The 18,862-nt window shown below is 40.4% G+C and overlaps 1 protein-coding gene across 7 annotated transcripts in view; it reads left to right on the top strand.

Moving 5' to 3' along the window:
• GABRB2 (gamma-aminobutyric acid type A receptor subunit beta2) overlaps positions 1-18,862 on the top strand; it is a 104,827-nt gene that overhangs the window by 70,106 nt on the left and 15,859 nt on the right. For all 7 annotated transcript variants that reach the window (XM_079964839.1, XM_079964841.1, XM_079964837.1 and 4 more), the window contains exons 7-9: positions 13,067-13,204; positions 14,832-14,984; positions 17,909-18,153. In XM_079964839.1, the coding sequence (XP_079820965.1) occupies positions 13,067-13,204; positions 14,832-14,984; positions 17,909-18,153 (536 nt within the window). The remainder of the gene's footprint in view (positions 1-13,066; positions 13,205-14,831; positions 14,985-17,908; positions 18,154-18,862) is intronic.

The raw sequence follows: 18,862 nt of genomic DNA, 5'->3' as shown, positions 1-18,862 counted from the left end.
AGTATAAAAGGCTATTTAAATACATGGTGCCTATTAATAAAGGCTGTAATGTTTACGGCACATTGTAAAGTTTATGCAGCGGGTGGCAAGAACAACACAATGCAAAGAAATCTAGAAGATCTAAGTGATTTCTGAAAGAAGCCAGAAAACTGAATAGTGCATAATAGTTAATTATTTAATTGGTGGTGCCATTGGTTACCAACACATTTCTGTGTATTTCAAGCTAAGAGGCCTAAATCTGCAAGGCATCATTTACTATTTTGTAGCATATGCTGATGTTTGGTAAAAGTAGTGTCAGAAAGGATGTCAACTGTCAATGCTTAGAGTATTAAAGTTTTAACAAAATGTCAGAGAAAATTGTTGGGAGAGGGGAGGGGAACCTGGTTAATCCATAGAAATCTGTCATAAAGATTGCTTTGTAAGGTTGCTTCAGCATGAATTCTGATGACATATGGGAGCTTAAAATATAATCTAATGATATATCTTCATGGGAGATGTTTATATAACATGATTGCAGCAGAACTGCCATGTCTTGTTAATTTGTTAAGATAATAAAAAGATTTTTTTTGGTACAAATGTGAGGAAAGATGAAAGTAAATGCTGATGAGACCTTGAGCAATAGCATATTTCCTCAATGCACATTTGTGAAAACAGAAAGAGAATTTTTCTTATGTGCTCTGCTCTGCCAAGGACTGGCAGTTCTCTGAATGGAACCCTGCAGAGCTGTTAGATAGTCTTGGGTTATTGCTTTGGGCACTGGAGGATGGCAGACCAGAAATGGGGGATGAGCAGGAGAGAAAATAGTGTAAAATATGGCACTGAATGTCTACGTTGCAATAGAAGGTCAAATATTAGAATAGAGGGGAAATAGGTTCACAAAAATGTTTATTGGGGCCAGCAAAGATCAAAAATTGCATCACCAGGGTACTCCGGTGTGAACTTAAATGAAGAAATTTGATACCGCTCCTGGCATTTAAAATTGGAGATACTGAAACTTACAGCAGATACATAAATGCATGAAAAGTGTGCTTTATGGTGTTCAGGATATGGACTGGGGGAGAACTCTGTAGTTTTCACCAACAGGAATTAAAGTCTGACCTCTAAATAGGAAGGTCTTAGCACTGCAGAGAGAGGCCAAGAAGGATAGGAAGAAACTAAAGGAGGCAGTACTAAGTGCAGTGGCAGGGGATGTAAAAGATCTTAGCTGGGTATATAGATACTTTGCTGGGTGTCTAGATACCTTACCATGGGCGTGGAGTATTCCCTAAGGCCTAGCTGATGGAATCATAATGCATTCAACCTCCAGTCCTGTGGTGGGAGCTTGGTTTGTTCTGACAAAGTGCAGCATGTGCTCCTCCTAAGCCCAAACCTTATCAGCACTAGGTTTCAGTTGCTGAACAATGATCCAAACATGTGTGCGTGCATGCACACATGCATCCTGTTTGTATAGGGTGGGAGGCAGGCTTGTAATAAATTAGAAGTTGCCAGAAAGGCTATTTGTCATGCTAGCAATAAGCTTTTTCCTCTTTCCAGGAAGAATTTCCTCTTCTGAAATTACGGGAGATGAAGAATGGCATAGAGATGGTGTAATATATCTCCAGAACTGATAGACAAAAATGCAAATGTGCTTATCATGAAAGCTTAAAAGACAAAGTTTCAGTTGGTTTATGAATCCAAGGCATTAATAACAATCCTATTTCATAGCAATCACAGTAAGGTATATTGATCCATAGCTGGATAAATATGACAAGTTTTTGACAGGCACCCTCAAGTATTTAGGTGTAAATCTAAAACAGAGTTCTATTATGTGGACAATATATATATATATATATATATATATATATATATATATATATATATTCAAATATCTGGGTCCCCTGCTTCACATTACTATGTAAGCATCCAGCTGCCAGGTCTGCAGTTAAATAAATAAACACATTTTAAGAACCTCATTGCACCTTGATCTGGCCTGCCACTCATTTTGTACATGCTGAGCAAAACAAATCCAGAAGCTGACCCACTAGCTTCCCTTTCTTAGTCTGTCTTCCAGCTTGAAATATCTAAATACTTCTGGAACTGGAATTTCAAAAGTAAACCTTAGATTCCACACTTGGAAAGTAATGTTAGCAATAACCTTTAAGTGGTATAATATAAAAACAGCAGTGCAAACAATTAAATGATTTATTTATTTTTACAGAAGCTCACGTGTTCCTTATGACAAGCAAAAGAACTTTATTATTATAGTATCCAAGAGCTCAGGAATTATTGGGACTGGATAATTTAATTTGCTGAGTGAGAGTTCTGACTTCTTCTTTTTAAATAATTTTTATTAACAGGCCAATCACATCACATTATCCAAATCACATTAGTTCCAAATTATACAGCCAAATTTTAAATTTTGTTGGGGGTACCCATACATCAAGCTCCACACGAGTCCAAAACTCCGAACGAGTCCAAACATCACTTATATTACTGCTTTAATTAGACAGTTCTATCCAGTTCAATCTAGATAGTCCTTTATTACTTTCTTTCTCTTCTTGTTGTTATCGTATATTCCTTTCTTTGCGATCTCTGATAATTTTCACAAGCAGATTGAAAACAGGCATCCTCTGTGCGAGTGAGAGTTCTGACTAGGGTGTCCAAATGCTCTAGGTATGCAGTGAGCTGGAAGGAAAATGCCTTCAACACACAGGCAGGTGGCATTTTCACAGCACAAATTATGCCCCAAAGGCTCTCTTGCTGGTTCAAAACTGCTGTTCAAACATTTCTTCTGAGAATATATTTTAGAAAGTGAGCACTGTTAAGCGCAAAATAATGTCTGAGAAGGAAAGTAAATGACAGCATTATTTAGTTCATTTAGTTCATTTATTTATTAAATCCATTTATAGATCAATCTTAATTTTTAAAAATTGCTGAGCAGCTCAGAATAAGAATATAAAATACACAGGTAGACAACAATACAAAAGCATAATAGATAATCTCAAGCCTTTAAACAGCAAACAAGATAAAACATTCCCATAGATTGTTAAATTCACTGACCCTAAAGAGCAACCTCAATAAGATTCAAAGGCCTGGGTAAAGTAGCATGTCTTCAGTATCCAAGAGAATTGGAGTATAGGTGATGACAGACAGGCCTCCAGAGGCTGGGAATTCCACAGAGAGAAGGTCCTCAGCTAAGTTGCCATCCCTTAGCCTTTCTTTGGTGGTACCCTCTACTGATCTCCATGGTCAGGCTAGGACATACCAGAAGAGGCACTTCATCAAGTTTGTGGTCAATCTAGGAGTCTTGGTTGACCACAGACTTGACATGAGCCAACAGTGTGACGCAGCAGCTAAAAAAGCCAATGCAATTCTGGGCTGCATCAATAGGAGTATAGCATCTAGATCAAGGGAAGTAATAGTGCCACTGTATTCTGCTCTGGTCAGACCTCACCTGGAGTACTGTGTCCAGTTCTGGGCACCACAGTTCAAGAAGGACACTGACAAACTGGAACGTGTCCAGAGGAGGGCAACCAAAATGGTCAAAGGCCTGGAAACGATGCCTTATGAGGAACGGCTAAGGGAGCTGGGCATGTTTAGCCTGGAGAAGAGGAGGTTAAGGGGTGATATGATAGCCATGTTCAAATATATAAAAGGATGTCACATAGAGGAGGGGAAAAGGTTGTTTTCTGCTGCTCCAGAGAAGCGGACACGGAGCAATGGTTCCAAACTACAAGAAAGAAGATTCCACCTAAACATTAGGAAGAACTTCCTGACAGTAAGAGCTGTTCGACAGTGGAATTTGCTGCCAAGGAGTGTGGTGGAGTCTCCTTCTTTGGAGGTCTTTAAGCAGAGGCTTGACAACCATATGTCAGGAGTGCTCTGATGGTGTTTCCTGCTTGGCAGGGGGTTGGACTCGATGGCCCTTGTGGTCTCTTCCAACTCTATGATTCTATGATTCTATGATTCTATGATTCTAAGTATTTGGTCACTGCACCATGTGCAGATCATGGAGAATAGGTAGCATGCTGCACTAGCTGCAGCCTCCATGGAATCTTCAAGGAGTTAAACTCCCTTGAAGGAGCAGGTGCTGTGGGTACTTCTTCAAGTGAGTTGACCCCAATCCAAAACAGGGCATCTACCCATTATCTTGAGATCAAAGCAACCCACCAGTAGAGTATCATCTTGTCACAATTCATTTATTGGCCCTCATCCAGGCCATTAGCACCTCCAGGCTCTGGGTCAGTGCCTTCACTGTCTCACCAACCCCTGGGCAAATTCAGCCACTCCCCTCCAGCTAACTCTTATAAACTGGGATCAGCAGCGGTCAGGAAGTACATGTGGCAGGACAAACACATTTGAGTCAACATCCTTGCGCCAGGAGAACTGGAACTTATCCCAACAGTGGCCAAGTCATCTCTGCTCATACTGCATCCAGATCAGAGCATCTGTGGATGACTACCTCCAAAGTGCCTCAGAGGAGATGTATTAGGCAAAACTAGTGTCCTGGGGGGGGGGGAGAGTTGTGGGGAAGGTGGGGCCAACAAGGGTGGTGGGAGAAGACCTCAGAGAGAAGGGTCAAATAGCTAGAAAGGGGAAAAGTGGAGTAGGCAGCAGAGGGCAAGGAAGCCCCAAGTTCTGTATGGAGCAAGCAAGCAAACAAACAAACACAGCACCTAACAGAGAAGAAAAGAGGGAGCTACAAAAAGGAAAGCTGGTGAAATTCATTTGAGAGCGGGAAGGGAGGTTGCAGTTGCCAGTTGTATTTGGGGGCTTCTTTTCTTATACAGTACATTCCCACAATCTGGCAGGCATTTTTCCAGTGTACAGATAAATCGTTGAAAACTTGGAACTGTGCTGAATGCGGTTTTAAACGATTACCGGAAGATAAACTTCTGCTCAAATAAATTAAGGCTGTGTCCTTTTTCTTTCTTTCTTTTTGTGACCTTAGGTGACAAAATTTAATGAAGTCTCTTTAAATTATATAGCAGAGTTGGAAACCTTTATTAGCCTAAAAGCTGCATTTTCTTATAAGCAACCTTCCACTGAAGGAAGAGGGCAGAGGCAAAAGTGGGTTAGGCAACAGATGTGATTAGGTTGTACTGCAACCATGTAGAAGCCGGAGATTTCTGCACACAGAGACTTCTCCACCCAGGCAAGAAATAGGTATTGTCAGTTTACAGACATATTTCACCAGGCAAAAGCACTCAGGGAGGATGCAGAACACAGGTAGTGAGGGATATGGGGAGCCTCAGAAGAGGGGGTGTAGCCTGAGGAGGGGAGCATGGCATAGGGAAAGTACCCTAGATGGAGAGGCCTGGAGGGGCATATTTGCCTGAGTTTCCCTACTGCTGTGATGCAGTTTCACAACTCTGAGCTCTCCCCTGAGAGGAGGCTTCTCATCCATTCTTGGCTAGTTCATTTTAGTCCCTCATCCTGATCCAGCAAAGAGAAACCCTATGCAGACATGAGTTTCCACGCTCTGCTGTGTTATGCACAGAAAAGCCTGAGATATGACAGGAAGAAAAATCATGTTCCATAAACCCTGTAAGGTACTTGTGCCACACTATGGATTACTCTTTAGAATATGGATCACCCCCAGACTATGCTGTGCTAAACTTCTTTACTTGACTAGGCACGCAGTCACATATTCTTCCTCTGAGCTCCAGCAGCATATGATCAAGTTTCCAACAGTCCCGGGTTTCTTTAGATCATGGCTTAGTATTCTCCAATCATCCCCTAAATCTGAAGCCCTCCTGTGCTGGTTTATTTCATTGTTTTATTATTAATACATTCTGCTGTCGGTACAAGACTCACATACCCAGGCATAAATGAGCCTGTGTGGTGTTCTTTGCATACAAATGTAGTGTGTCATCTTTTGCTTTGAGGCCAAGTTCCTTTTATGTATGTAAAGATATTACGATATTATTGCTGGCTTCTTTTTAATGAATATTTGCATGCAGATATCCTGCTTTTCTAGCCCAGGAGGCAAGATTATGTAACACTCATATGCATATTGACATAATTAAGAGGCTACCACTGAGAGAACTTGGAAGAGTAGGTTAACCTCTTGGAAGAATCTGCTTGCAAAATGCAGGTCTTTATAGGCTGGCACCATACAGGACCTAGAGTTGTTGCCCTATTGTCTCTTGTCATGCTGAGACTTAGATGAACTGCTAAAGGAAGAAATCCATGTATACTATTGAAAACCATTTTGTGAACATGAGTAAGAAATCCTTGTACCCTTTCATGTTACTGCTTAGAGATACCATACAACAGGTTACTATGTCCAGAAAGGCCAAAATGAAATGTCAGAATGAATTACTTTGTTTACATCTCTTGAAAATTACTTGTAACTCAGATGGAAATTTATTTTTATTTTTAAACATGAATAGGTACTCATTTTTCTGGGTACCCCTCATATGGCAACCCTAATACAACATAATTTCATAGTACAATTAAAAGCTCAATAAAGCCTTCAGAGATATCTGTCATGTGAAGACTACCTGAAACAGGTAGATTTCCAAGGCTTTTGAAAACACTGTTGTGTGGTAGCCTTTCAGAAATAAGTTGTTATGAAGTTCAAGAGCTGTGAGGTTACCACAGAAAAGGACCTCCCTGAACTAACTGGTGGGCAGACTAGGAGGGCTCTGTTGTTAATCTTAACCTATGGTCAATTTGATATCAACACTTTAGACAGTCCTTCAGATATATCAAGCCAAATTTGTTAAAAGCTTTAATTATTAAAGCTAGCACTTAGGAATGCATTGGCAAACAGTGCACTTGCTGTAATGATGGTGTTACATGAGCCAGCTTCCATGCCCAAGTGGTATTACATGGTCGAGCTGTCAGGACTCTGGCAGCTGTATTTTGAACTAGCTGAAGGAAAGTTCAAATGCAGCCCCAACAGAGAGCACAGTACCATAGATTACAGTACCCAGGCCAGGGCATGACTAGAGCATGGATTACTGTGGCTGAGGCAGACCTCTCTCCAGGAAACGGAAACAATTGGCATACCAGCCAAAGATGGTGCAGATTAATGAAACACACTCATGTTATGGCACATGTGCCAAAACCCAAGTGGCGCGAATACAGTGTTTGGTGAACAGAGTGGAAATTCCCCATAGGCATGTTGTACGTTTCCCTTTCAACAAAGGAAATTGGTAACTTTACATTGTGGGCATTATGTTTGGGAATTATGATTTATGCCTTGCAACCTATATTTGTGATATAACTGTGGAATAATTAAGCAAAGCAGAGCACTAATGCAATTTCACTGCCAGCATTATTGGAGTTGCCAGATGTTATCCACTTCTTCTATTCAAGGTTCTAATTCACTACCATGTTAGCCTGCCAAGCAAGTGGGGATAGGGGTTAGATGTTACATATTAGTGTGCTTGTGTGGAAAGCTTGACTTAGAAGGTATTGTTGTGCCTCATTTCACTGGTTATGTTTCATTAATCTTTTAATTTTGTACTGGAAGCTAGAATGAAAATTTTGGGGTTTCTGGCACATCCCGGCACATACATTTTTGTTGTCTTTTCAGTGCCAAAAAGGCACTGTTAAGATTGTTCATAACCATCATATTTTATAAATAATGCCACTTCTCTTCCCCCAACCCTCTTTTATTTATTGATTTTTGCCAAATTGGGTTTATTGTTTGTTTGTTGTTTTGATTTGACCTCTTATTTTGGATTTCAGTTTCCTTCAGTGTAAAAGTCAAAATTGTTAAACGGCCTGCAGAGACTATAAGTAGCATGTCCAGGTTTAACTGAGTACATCAGCACCTGATGAAAATTTGTATGGCAAAATAAGCATCTTTGATGGACCATTTCTGCATTTACATAGTATGCCATAGCATCTGATATAGAGGAGGGATGGAAAACATCCTTGGGTCGAGATTTGGATCAGGGACTACATAGCTTCGTTGCTCTGCTACAGCAAGTAATGGTGTTATCATAACGATGAAAAGGAAAGTTGAAATGGTGTTTTGAGAAGTCCTGCAGGTGCTGCTGACATTGCTAAAATTCTCTTGTTGTAGTAGCTTGATCTGGGTCATGGAGATTATGCTTGTTTTCTGTGGATTTGTGAAATAGCAGAGGTTACCTGGGATAGTAGTCAGTACTGTACAGAAGAATGAATTATTATGTCCAGGTGTGAAACAGAGTGAACAAATTATAAGCCCAGGAAGAATAGCTTGGTCAGCCCAACCTACAGTTTTAATAGCCAATTACAACTGAAGCAAACAAGAAAATTTTGGGCACTTTTATAAACGATACATAGAATTTGTAATAAATTGCATTCTCTTCACTTTTTAGTGAAAGAGAGATGCAATGGCAGGCTGCAGGTTTCAGTATGTCTACAATCTATTCTGTAACATTCCACAACAACTGGTATCTGCATTTTAGATTTTGTGTTAATTTTTCACTTGAGTGATGGCATTTAGCTTTTGTGGTATATTTGTGGGAATGTTCAGGTGTCAGTGGTAAGCCTTTCAGAAAAATGAGTAATATATAAATATCAAATCTTTCTGTTCCAAAACACCAGATAATCCCGGGAAGTACAGAGGTATGTGTACTTTGTCGAATCATAAGAATACATGGAGAGCTCTGCTGGATCAGATTAAAGGCAAATCTAGCCCAACACCTTTCTCACAGTGGCTAACCAGATGCTTATGGGCAGCTCACAGCAAGGGCATGTGGGAACAGTAGTCTCTTGCTGTTATTCCCTATCCCCAGCAACTGTGTTCAGAGGCTGAGTGCATTTGATCCTAGAAGCAGCATATGGCTATGAAGACTAGTAGCCACTGATAGCCTCCATTAATTTGTCTAATCCAGGTACAGGCAAACTTGGCCCTCCAGATGTTTTGGGACTACAACTCCCATCATCCCTAGCTAACAGGACCAGTGATCAGGGACGGTGGGAGTTGTAGTCCCAAAATATCTGGAGGGCCGAGTTTGCCTATGCCTGGTCTAATTTATTATTTATTAAATTGGGGTGGGGGTGGGGGGTGGATTATGGAGAAATGGTTAGGGGTGCCCTTAAAGAAATCTAGAAATCCCACCACATGACTCTCACCAATTGTATCTAAGCCATCATCCCATTCTACCTTGCTAAGAACTGTAGCTGTCGGGGGAGAGGGGCTACATCACAAAAATTAAGGGTTTCCAACCCCACCTTTCCATACTAATGAATTTTTAAGCGCTCGAACAGAAACAATATGTTTCTAAACTTTTAATTTTTGCATCAAAATCTCTTATTCTGTATATTGACTTAATTTTGCAAATTTTGAGTATTTTTGGTTTACAAGTGTATGCTTTTTTATTATTTCTCAGAGATAATATTTTCCATGCAGTATTGGCCACATTTACTAGATGAGGGACTTATATTCATAGGTACAGTGATATTGCAAAAGAGCAGAGCCTAGTAAGGACATACCCATATCTAATCCAGATTAACACTAGAGAGCATTTGAGGGTGTCCTTCTGTCACAGAGGGCCTGTCCCTATGACAAAACATTCCTAAATAAATTTAGTGTCAGTTTCTCGTGACTGTAGGTGCTGCCCTGAGATGTGAATGTTTCAGAAATAAGACTTATTAAATACCCTTTTCAGATGCTTTCTCAGGGATATATTAAAATTTGGGGCTCTACATGTTTCAAGAAATTAGGATATTGGAAGAATCAGAGGTCTAATCATGACACCATCACCAATTATTGGGCTGTGTCTAATATTAGGCTAGAACTGTTGTATTTATCTCCTTCATACAACTGGATCACACATGCACTAGGCGTTAGGCACTTGTCCCTGGTGGTGGTGCTCCCTTACTGATCTCAGCAAGTACATTAAAACAGTATATATATTTGTGTATCTGAACATACAGAAAAATCAGGTAATGGATCTTAAAATGCAGTAGAGTTGGTTTTCTACAGCACATTAGTTTTTCAGTCTTTTAAGAAGCAAGTAAACATAATGTGACACAAATCCAGTGAAAATGTTACAGTCAAGCGGAACACATGTCCACCAGTTTAGAGAAGGATTAAATATAATGACCCAGTTAATCCTTAAGAAATGAATGATTCATTCACTGAATTTTGTTCAGATGAAAATGCTGCAGCCTGTGTATTAAAACAGTTCTTATTCAGACCTCTGTTGGGTGGCAATGGGGAAATCCAGTTCATTATCGATAAGAGAGAACTGATGCCTTGATAAAACTACTGTGGTAGTGTGCATGTGTTTATGTATGGCCTAATAAAAGAAGTTGGACATTGAATTTCCAACTCAATCTTCATTCAGACATTTCCTCAGATTGAAACCATTTTCACCGATGTCGGTGAAGCTAGATTCTGTATAAATGTATTTCGGATTTGATGCATTTTTTCTGTATGTTCTTCTATAACTTGCAGGACCTGTGCCCATGCTTTCTCCCCTTGCAACCCCCCCCCCTGCTCCCACTTGCACCTCTCACACTGCCCTCCTCCCCACCTTAGGCCAGAAGTGGGGAACTGTTTTGGTTCTGCGGGCTGGATCCTTATCAGGATGTGCCTTGCAGTTCAAATTCAACAACTGACATCATGCTATGAACTCTTGAAGTTAGAATTTCAATGCACCTTCTTTTCACCTTCCTTTTAGCAGCATGTTGATGCCTGTGGTGTGTTTTGAAGCCCCCCCCCCCCGTCCTTCTTGTGCTCTGCCTCACACATCACCTCTGCCTCCTCAACAGGTCACCTTCCTTCCTCTGCCCTCGCTACCTCCTCCGCCCCAGGCTTAGACTTGCCCCGTCTTCCAGTCTTCACTGTCATGTTCTCGTAATTGTCATTCTACTGTAGTGTGCTATCTGTGGTCAGCCACATAGATTGCACCATGATGACAATGTTACACAAATATATATTAGAGATATTGTCAAAGAGCTCTGCAAGATGCTAACAAAAATTGTTTGGAGATTTCAAACAGGAAACATAAAGAAATATTATACATGTGGTCTGTGCTCACCTTTGATGGAAACAGAATGAATGGATGATGTCACTAATCAGTGCTTCCAGCTGCCTTTGAGAAGCAATCATATGGTTAACTCAGTAGGAAACAACATGTTGGTGTCCGCTTTTTCCAGCGAAAGCAAAGAGTGAATGCTGCAGGCAACAAGGAACAATAGTGGAAATAAAGTTCAAGGACATCATCATGTTTGCCCCTGATTTAAGCTCCATATTTCATGCTACCAAAATAACTTCTTCTTTTTTTGAAAAATGAAAAATGTTTCCAGAGATGCTAATAACTGCTTAAGAGCATGAAAACATACATTTTTGAAGCATGAAATATTTCTCAGGCTTCGGTATAGAATTAAGTCCGTGATAGCAATGAGGGAAGTAAAAGCAATTAATGTTGCAGTTCTCTATCCGTTCACCAGAGATTAAGTTTACTGGATTCAGTGGGGTTTACCTCTGAGCAAACATGGATAGGATTGTGCTGTAAATGGCTCAGAAGGGCCTGTAAATAGTTATTAGCACTGTATCCAAAGCTATCTGTGTGCAAGATTCCACTCACACAAAAATTCACCTTCATTTCCTCCCCCTACCCTCCTCTACCCTGCATCTCCCCACACACTTTCAAACTCTATGGGGGGTGGGGTTGGTGGACCCTTCAGGGCAGATTTTGGGAGTGCAGAGGGGGAAAGAAAAGGGGGCTCTGTTTCTAGTCTGTTTTATTTGCTTGCTTACTATGAATCAGAAGAGTCTATTTCTAGGAAAACAATATGCTTTTGATTATTTCCCAAAGTATATTCATTGGATTGCGGTGGAACTTAAACTGCACTTGAGCATAACTAATTTAAATTCTTCATTTTTAGCTAAATAGCATCCCTAAATAGCTAAATAGACCCCTGTTGGGTCTGCCCGCTACAGAACTCATGAATCAGATAAGAGGAATCGGAGTCAGATTTATATATCTAAAACTGGAGGATCACGTTGATACTCCTCTGCCGAGCCTTTGATTTTTCTCTCAATTGCCGCTTGTCATTTCCTGCATCAGTCCCACAGTTTCTTTGCTGGTGTCATCAACAAGCTGCACAAGTGACATTCCTTTTCCATTCAGGCACTTTGCCTGCAGGGGGATGCAGTCCAGTAATGGTGAGAGGCAGTTTAGCATGATCGTTGAGCTGGTGCGGTGTTCCTGGTCACCACACACCCAGCAGTCATGAGCTCTGACTCAGAAAAGTCTGTTTAGCACATGCTGTAAGTACTGGAAAGGCAGACTTAAAGAAGCAAGTGCAGCCTTGGAGGAATGGGAAGAAATATCTCATTTGCAGCCCAACAGCCCTGCCGTAAATCTTCCTCACTTTCCATGATTACTCCCTGACATTCTTTCTAAGCACATTGACAGAAATGTGATTGTTTGAAAAAAGGAGTTTTAACTTTTAAGAGTGGTTTTTTTTTTTTTTTTTTAAAAAAGGTAGATGATTATTAGGTATGTATATAAATAATCAAAGCTCTAAACAGCTGCTATTGTTGTACAAACTGGGTATAAGAGGATTAAATTAATGCAAAATAGAAATGCAGATTTTATTTTTGTTAAATCTGTCTTTCACCTTGTACTTCTGGATTCCTCTGTCAAAAATCTGAATCTGTCAGCTACTAGCTAGGCTCATCAGTTTAGGCTATAAGCTAGTAGTTATTTCTCTTATTTATTTGTCTCAGGATTTTTAACCCATTTCCCTACTGCTTCATAAGTTTTTAAAACAACAAAACAATATATCAAGTGAAAACAACAAAAGTGAGAGGAGGAATGGGTTGAGGCAGACAGTCTTCTAGCTGCTCTCAAGGTACCATAACAAAAAAGTCCCTTTCTCTATTCTTACCAATCGGTTTCTGATTCCTGTTCCTAAGTGGCTTCTGTTTCACTTGTCCCAGATTAAATCAAGGCCAGTTGAAATGTACAGAGTATGCATAGCAGAAGTGCTCAGTGCATTTGAACTTTGTAAATATTTATCTCGAATAAGAATAAACCAAAGTAAAATGACTGGATTATTCTTGCAGCAGATGTGATACTGCAAGTGCTCCATGTCCTAAAGCTTTCCTCCTTTTTTTTATTTACAGATGGCTACACAACAGATGATATTGAATTTTACTGGCGTGGGGGTGATAATGCAGTTACAGGAGTGCGAAAGATTGAACTGCCGCAATTCTCCATTGTGGACTATGAACTTATCACCAAGAAAGTTGCTTTCTCGACAGGTTTGTGAAGGGGTGCCACAAAGGAAATGCATCTATCTGCTTGCTGAAAAGCTTCCCATCAGTTGTTTTGGATAGTACATAATGACTAACTGCATGGATCGTATAAAGAATAAACAAATGAGCACTGAATAGGCAAACCACTACAATTTATTCCTTATTAAAATAACTGTGCCGTGTCAGGTGCACTAAACCTGCTGTCCTATTCATGCTTGCCTAGAAGTTAGTCCCATTGAACACAGTACATAAAGAAACATGTATAGGACTGTGGTGTACATATAATAAATACTTTTGTATTCAGCCAGTGTGGGTTGTTGTTGTTTTAAAAGGGTATCAACCTTAATTGATCTGAACGAATAAACTATTTTCTATTTTCTGCAGCCACTCTCAAAGCTGATAAAAAAGCAAGCTACTTTTCCCATACACTTTCATTATTAAAATATATGGATGCCCTTTTCTTATGCCTGATGACACCATATGGAATCATAATTTGATACCACCCCCTCCCCTTTTTCAGGGCCAGCCTGCCCATGAGGCGGACTGAGGCAGCAGCCTTGGATGGTGGAATCCCATGGGGTGGCGCCCCTGCCACCACCACTATGGAAGCGAGGAGAAGCAGTCACAGCTTCCAGCAAGATCTCATTCAACTCTCGTGAGATCTTGCTGTTGTGCAACCCCGATAAGCGAGGCTTCGGGTGGGGGCAGTACATTCCTCAGATGTCCAACTCCTGCTTCTGCTACACAGACTTCCAATCCTAGTTCAGTGGGGCTGTCTTTTTTTGGGGGGGGGTTAACTAACAAGCAACCCTCAAGAGAACAGGATGTAACTATCCGGACTGCTAATCAAGTCTGATTGCAAATACCACTTTTGCATTTCATGGATTTGTGCAGAACAGTTGTCCCAGTTTGATTTTTCTTGGGAGCAGAGATCAGTGGTTTGAAAGTATAAGGATCAGAATTTTGCTCCTCTCACAGGAGGTTTGTGTGGGAGGCCTAAACAAACCTCAGAGCCTAAACAGTTTTAAATATTGCTCTGTTTCTGGTGTTTTTACTTCTCATCCCCTTTCATTTCCCTTTTCCCAGCCTGGTCTTTTCCACTGTTCGCTTATTTGGTTACACAGGGGCTATTTTGAGTTTTTACTTGTTCTGGCATCACCTGCCAAGAAGATAATGATGAAGGAGCAGAATCATGCCATAAATACCCAACATGACAACTTGTTATGTTTGATTGATATGACAGCTAGTACAGAATGAATACAACTCTGCTTACCTGAATTTGTGGCTATGAGTATATGAACCAGTTTCTGAGCCTAGCACTTCAGGTGATTTCAAAGTGACCATAGCAAGGTAGAACATGCAAAGGTCAAAATGCAATATTGGATGCTGAGCTACTGCAAAGCTTAATGGTTTCGGTGTATGCACACCTGCTAGCAAAGGCGCAGTGAACCTTTGACATCTTTGTTTAGGCACAGATTAAAGAAACTGGCATTTTGTTTGTTTAATAATAAATTGTATTTTTGCCTTATGGGTGTTGAATTACAATAAAAGTCTGCGGGTTGTAAATGTTAACAATGTGTTTGCAGGGCTACAGAACTGAAACTTGACCTTCTAAACATAAATTCTGTTCTAGGTTCCTATCCAAGGCTATCACTCAGTTTCAAACTCAAGAGAAACATTGGCTACTTCATACTTCAGACCTATATGCCTTCCATTCTGATCACTATTCTCTCCTGGGTTTCATTCTGGATAAATTATGATGCTTCAGCTGCCAGAGTGGCTTTAGGTAAGCACTTTTTGCTCAACATATATCCTGTTGTGCCAGCTACCCATAACAGAAGCTCCATTCCTAACATAACATAACAGCCGAATCCAATGGGTGACTTAGAATGGTGGAATTGTTGCACAGCTTAACTCTATCATTTACTTTTTGTGCTGTTACGCTACTTCCACTTGTGATACCCATCGCACAACAAAGCTCACCTGTGAAGCAGCAGCTTTTCTTGCACTAATGTTACTTTGGCTCTTGCCCTTTGAATGTGCTTCCTGTTCTAATTTTGGAGGCTGGTCAGGTTTACATATATTTAAGCACTGAAAAGCTTTCTTTTGAACCAGTTTGGATGAAATATTTAGAGATAATTTTTAAATCGAGTAAATCGAGGTAAATACAAGTGCTTCAGCTCAGCCAGATTGTGCGATGTTTTGTGCTGGTGTTCAGCATTGTTGTGTACTATTACCTATTAAATTTACATTTAAGATTCAGAATTTGAGTCATCACAACCCAGCTAAAACAATTTCTTCTCCGAATTAGCTTAAAATCATTGCAATTTATATTAGCACTGTTTACTTAGTGGAGCAAACCTATATGAGGTGGGAAGTGGGGAGAAATACAATTAGAAGAACCTATGCCCTGCCAGTTCATGTGGAAAGAGTGGGGCACAGGTTTTTCCACCCCTTTCTAATTTGGTTGGAGGAGCACTAGCTGCAGACATCTCCATTGCCTCACAGAGAGGCTTATAAATCCAGATCTTCCCCTGAGAGAGCAGACCTCTCTTTTCAGGGAGATCCAGAAGACCGTATGGCTTAGGTCACCTTTTCAGGGACCATAGAGTTTTGCAACCTTAGCTACTTTTCTTGCAATATATTTAATCTAAAAATTACAAAATATTCTTACCTTGCTGGTAATTCCTCAGACTATGCGGAGGGTTCAAAGCTGGAGAGAAAACATATTTTGCATGCAGAAGACCCCAAGTTCAGTCTCTAGGTTCTTGTTTCACAGGGCTGGGAAAGATCCTGCCTGAACTTTGGAAAGCCTCTATGCCCATCGTTATAGAGAAGTACCCAGCTAATGAACCAATGGTGTCACTTTGTATCTTTTACTACACTCCTATCTCAACATGTAGTATTGTATTCTTAGGTAAAATTTGGGTAAGGTTGAAACAGAATTCTACTTTGCAGGAGTATGGCTTCTTCTCTTAATGGGCATTTCAAATTCCAGAATTAAAATAGTTTACCGAGCTGAATCCTGATAATATATGTTACCATGGACTTCTTTACACCATAGTATTGCCTCTGGCTACATTGGGGTAAAAACTCCAGGCAATGCAGACAAGGAATTCCACTGCCTTCAGTCACATGCCCTTGTTGACTTGTCTTGACATTTGCCAAGGCTGTCCAGAGCTGAGTGGAACTGCACCCAACCCCAGGTCTAGGCTTGAAGAGTAGCAAATAGGTTCTGCATCTCTGACCATACAGCAGTAAAAGACATGGCTTCTAGGATTTGTATCAGGCTTCACCAGTCACACGACTTGATGCTGCAAAGTCCTTTTGTGCCTGAAAAAAGCTCTGAAGCCTGAGAACATGCACAGTCTACAGTTCAGCTTAGGTCCCAAACCTAGACCCCACAATTCCTAGTTCAAACCCTCTTGTCCCTGACAGAAAAATTGACAAGTCACTTTTATGTGGGTCTGTGAATGATGACTCTAGATTGTGTCCCAAGGCAGAATAGGAACAGCTCATGAGACACTGGCCTTGTCATGGTTTGTTTACTTTCTTTCAACTTGTGATTCATTCACCCAACAGTTATACACAAATCAGAGGTTGAAAGAGTTTTTGTGTTGCCATTCCAACAAAACTGATAATGCAAACAAATCTTTTTAACCTCCTGGCGCAGTAATCCAATGATCAGCTACAACAAATGTTGCTTTGTTTTTAGTATTCGGTTGGAAACTGCCCAGAGTGGCTGGGGAAACCCAGCCAGATGGGTGGGGTATAAATAATAAATTATTGTTGTTGTTGTTGTTATTATTATTATTATTATTATTATTATTGCTACTGGTCTTTTAAAACTAGTTTACATTAGCAAGCCTTTTGAGTTTGCTGAACCTTGCATTCCAGGTAAGGATCCAATTCTAACGCAAATTTAAACTTAAGCCTCTTCCAGTTTCCATAGCTCTTAAGAAGAAACATTACCTAAAGGAAGGTTGAATGCATTCTCTACTGTTCCCTCGATTCAAGCTAATGTACAGTGGTGCCCCGCAAGATGAATGCCTCGCAAGACGGAAAACTCGCTAGACGAAAGAGTTTTCCGTTTTGGAGGTGCTTCGCAAAACGAATTTCCTATGGGCTTGCTTCGCAAGACGAAAATGTCTTGCGAGTTCCTGTGGGTTTTTTCCCCACCCCCCCCCTTTTTCTAAGCCGCTAAGCCGCTTATCTGCTAAGCCGATAAGCCGCTAAAAGCCGCTAAACCGCTAATAGCGTTAATCCGCTAAGCCGTCAATGGGCTTGCTTCGCAAGACGAAAAAACCACTAGATGAAGAGAATCGCGGAATGGATTCTTTTCGTCTTGCGAGGCACCACTGTATATTGCACAAGGTCTTCAAGCAAGATTTTTCTGAGAATTCAAACCAGAAGACAACATGTAAAAAAATATTAAGTAAAACCAGCATACTGAAGAAATAGGTGCACTTTATAACCTGTGAGATACACAAGTGGAAAGATTTCCATGGTGTTGACTTTGAGAATTTGTAGCATTAAATGTTTTTTTGTTCATTACTGTAATAAGCATCACCACCCAAAAACCAAAAAGAAGCTAGTATGGAAAATATTTCTTCTAGTGCTTTTCTGGAGTGAACTCCAGCTCCCCCTGATATCTATATATCTATATCTATACACACACACTATTTTGAATTTTTTGATGCTTCCCCCCAGGAATCACCACGGTGCTGACAATGACAACCATCAACACTCATCTCAGAGAAACTCTGCCCAAAATCCCCTACGTGAAAGCCATTGACATGTATCTGATGGGATGCTTTGTCTTCGTGTTCATGGCCCTACTGGAGTATGCATTAGTCAACTACATCTTCTTTGGCAGGGGACCACAACGCCAGAAGAAAGCAGCTGAAAAAGCTGCCAGTGCTAACAATGAGAAATTACGAATGGATGTCAATAAGGTAAGTTCCAATGGAACATGATTAGCCTCTTAAGTTACAGCATTAGACAATTTCTTCCAAACAGAGCCTTTTTTTACATTTGGTTCTTCTGCTACACAAGACAGCCTTTCCAGATGATTTTTTTAAAAGCTAAGCAAAGCAAAAAAAAAAAAAAGCAAAACAAAACACCTTATAGTCTTATTAAATAAGCCAATGTTCATAATATGATACTTCCAACTTTACATAATAGATGAAGCTGTAGCATTGTGGAAGGGGTAAGATAGTCCATATGCCATGGAAAAAGTAAATTTGTGTGTCTGTGCTCTGGACATAAACACACAATGTTTAGAGATCTAAATATAGGGATGCAGTCAGTTCTGCATAGACTGAAGAAGTGCTTTTATAGAAGAGTATTTGATCTAGAGGAGGCCTTTGCTCACAGAAGGGGCAGTTTTTGCCTCCTACCTTTACAGTTGCCCATGACACTTTCCAAACTGCTCTAGAACCACCATCCCCACCAAGCATATTTTCTAGGGGCTGAAGAGGAGAAGGGAAATCAGCAAAAATAGACTTCTCCACATCCATTGGTGGATCTTTACAAAAGATTTTATATCCACCCAAAAGAAACAAATAGTGCATGGCTGTGATGGCTTTTAAAAAAATAATCAAAGCAATGCAAAAGTCTCATGAGATGGTGGGGGCATTAATATAGTATAGACAACTTTGTTAG

This window comes from Podarcis cretensis (assembly GCF_951804945.1).
Source record: "Podarcis cretensis genome assembly, chromosome: 2".
In the NCBI taxonomy this organism is placed as follows: Eukaryota; Metazoa; Chordata; class Lepidosauria; order Squamata; family Lacertidae; genus Podarcis; species Podarcis cretensis.
Note: the sequence above shows the minus strand (reverse complement) of the source record. Positions and strands in the feature narration are given on the sequence as shown.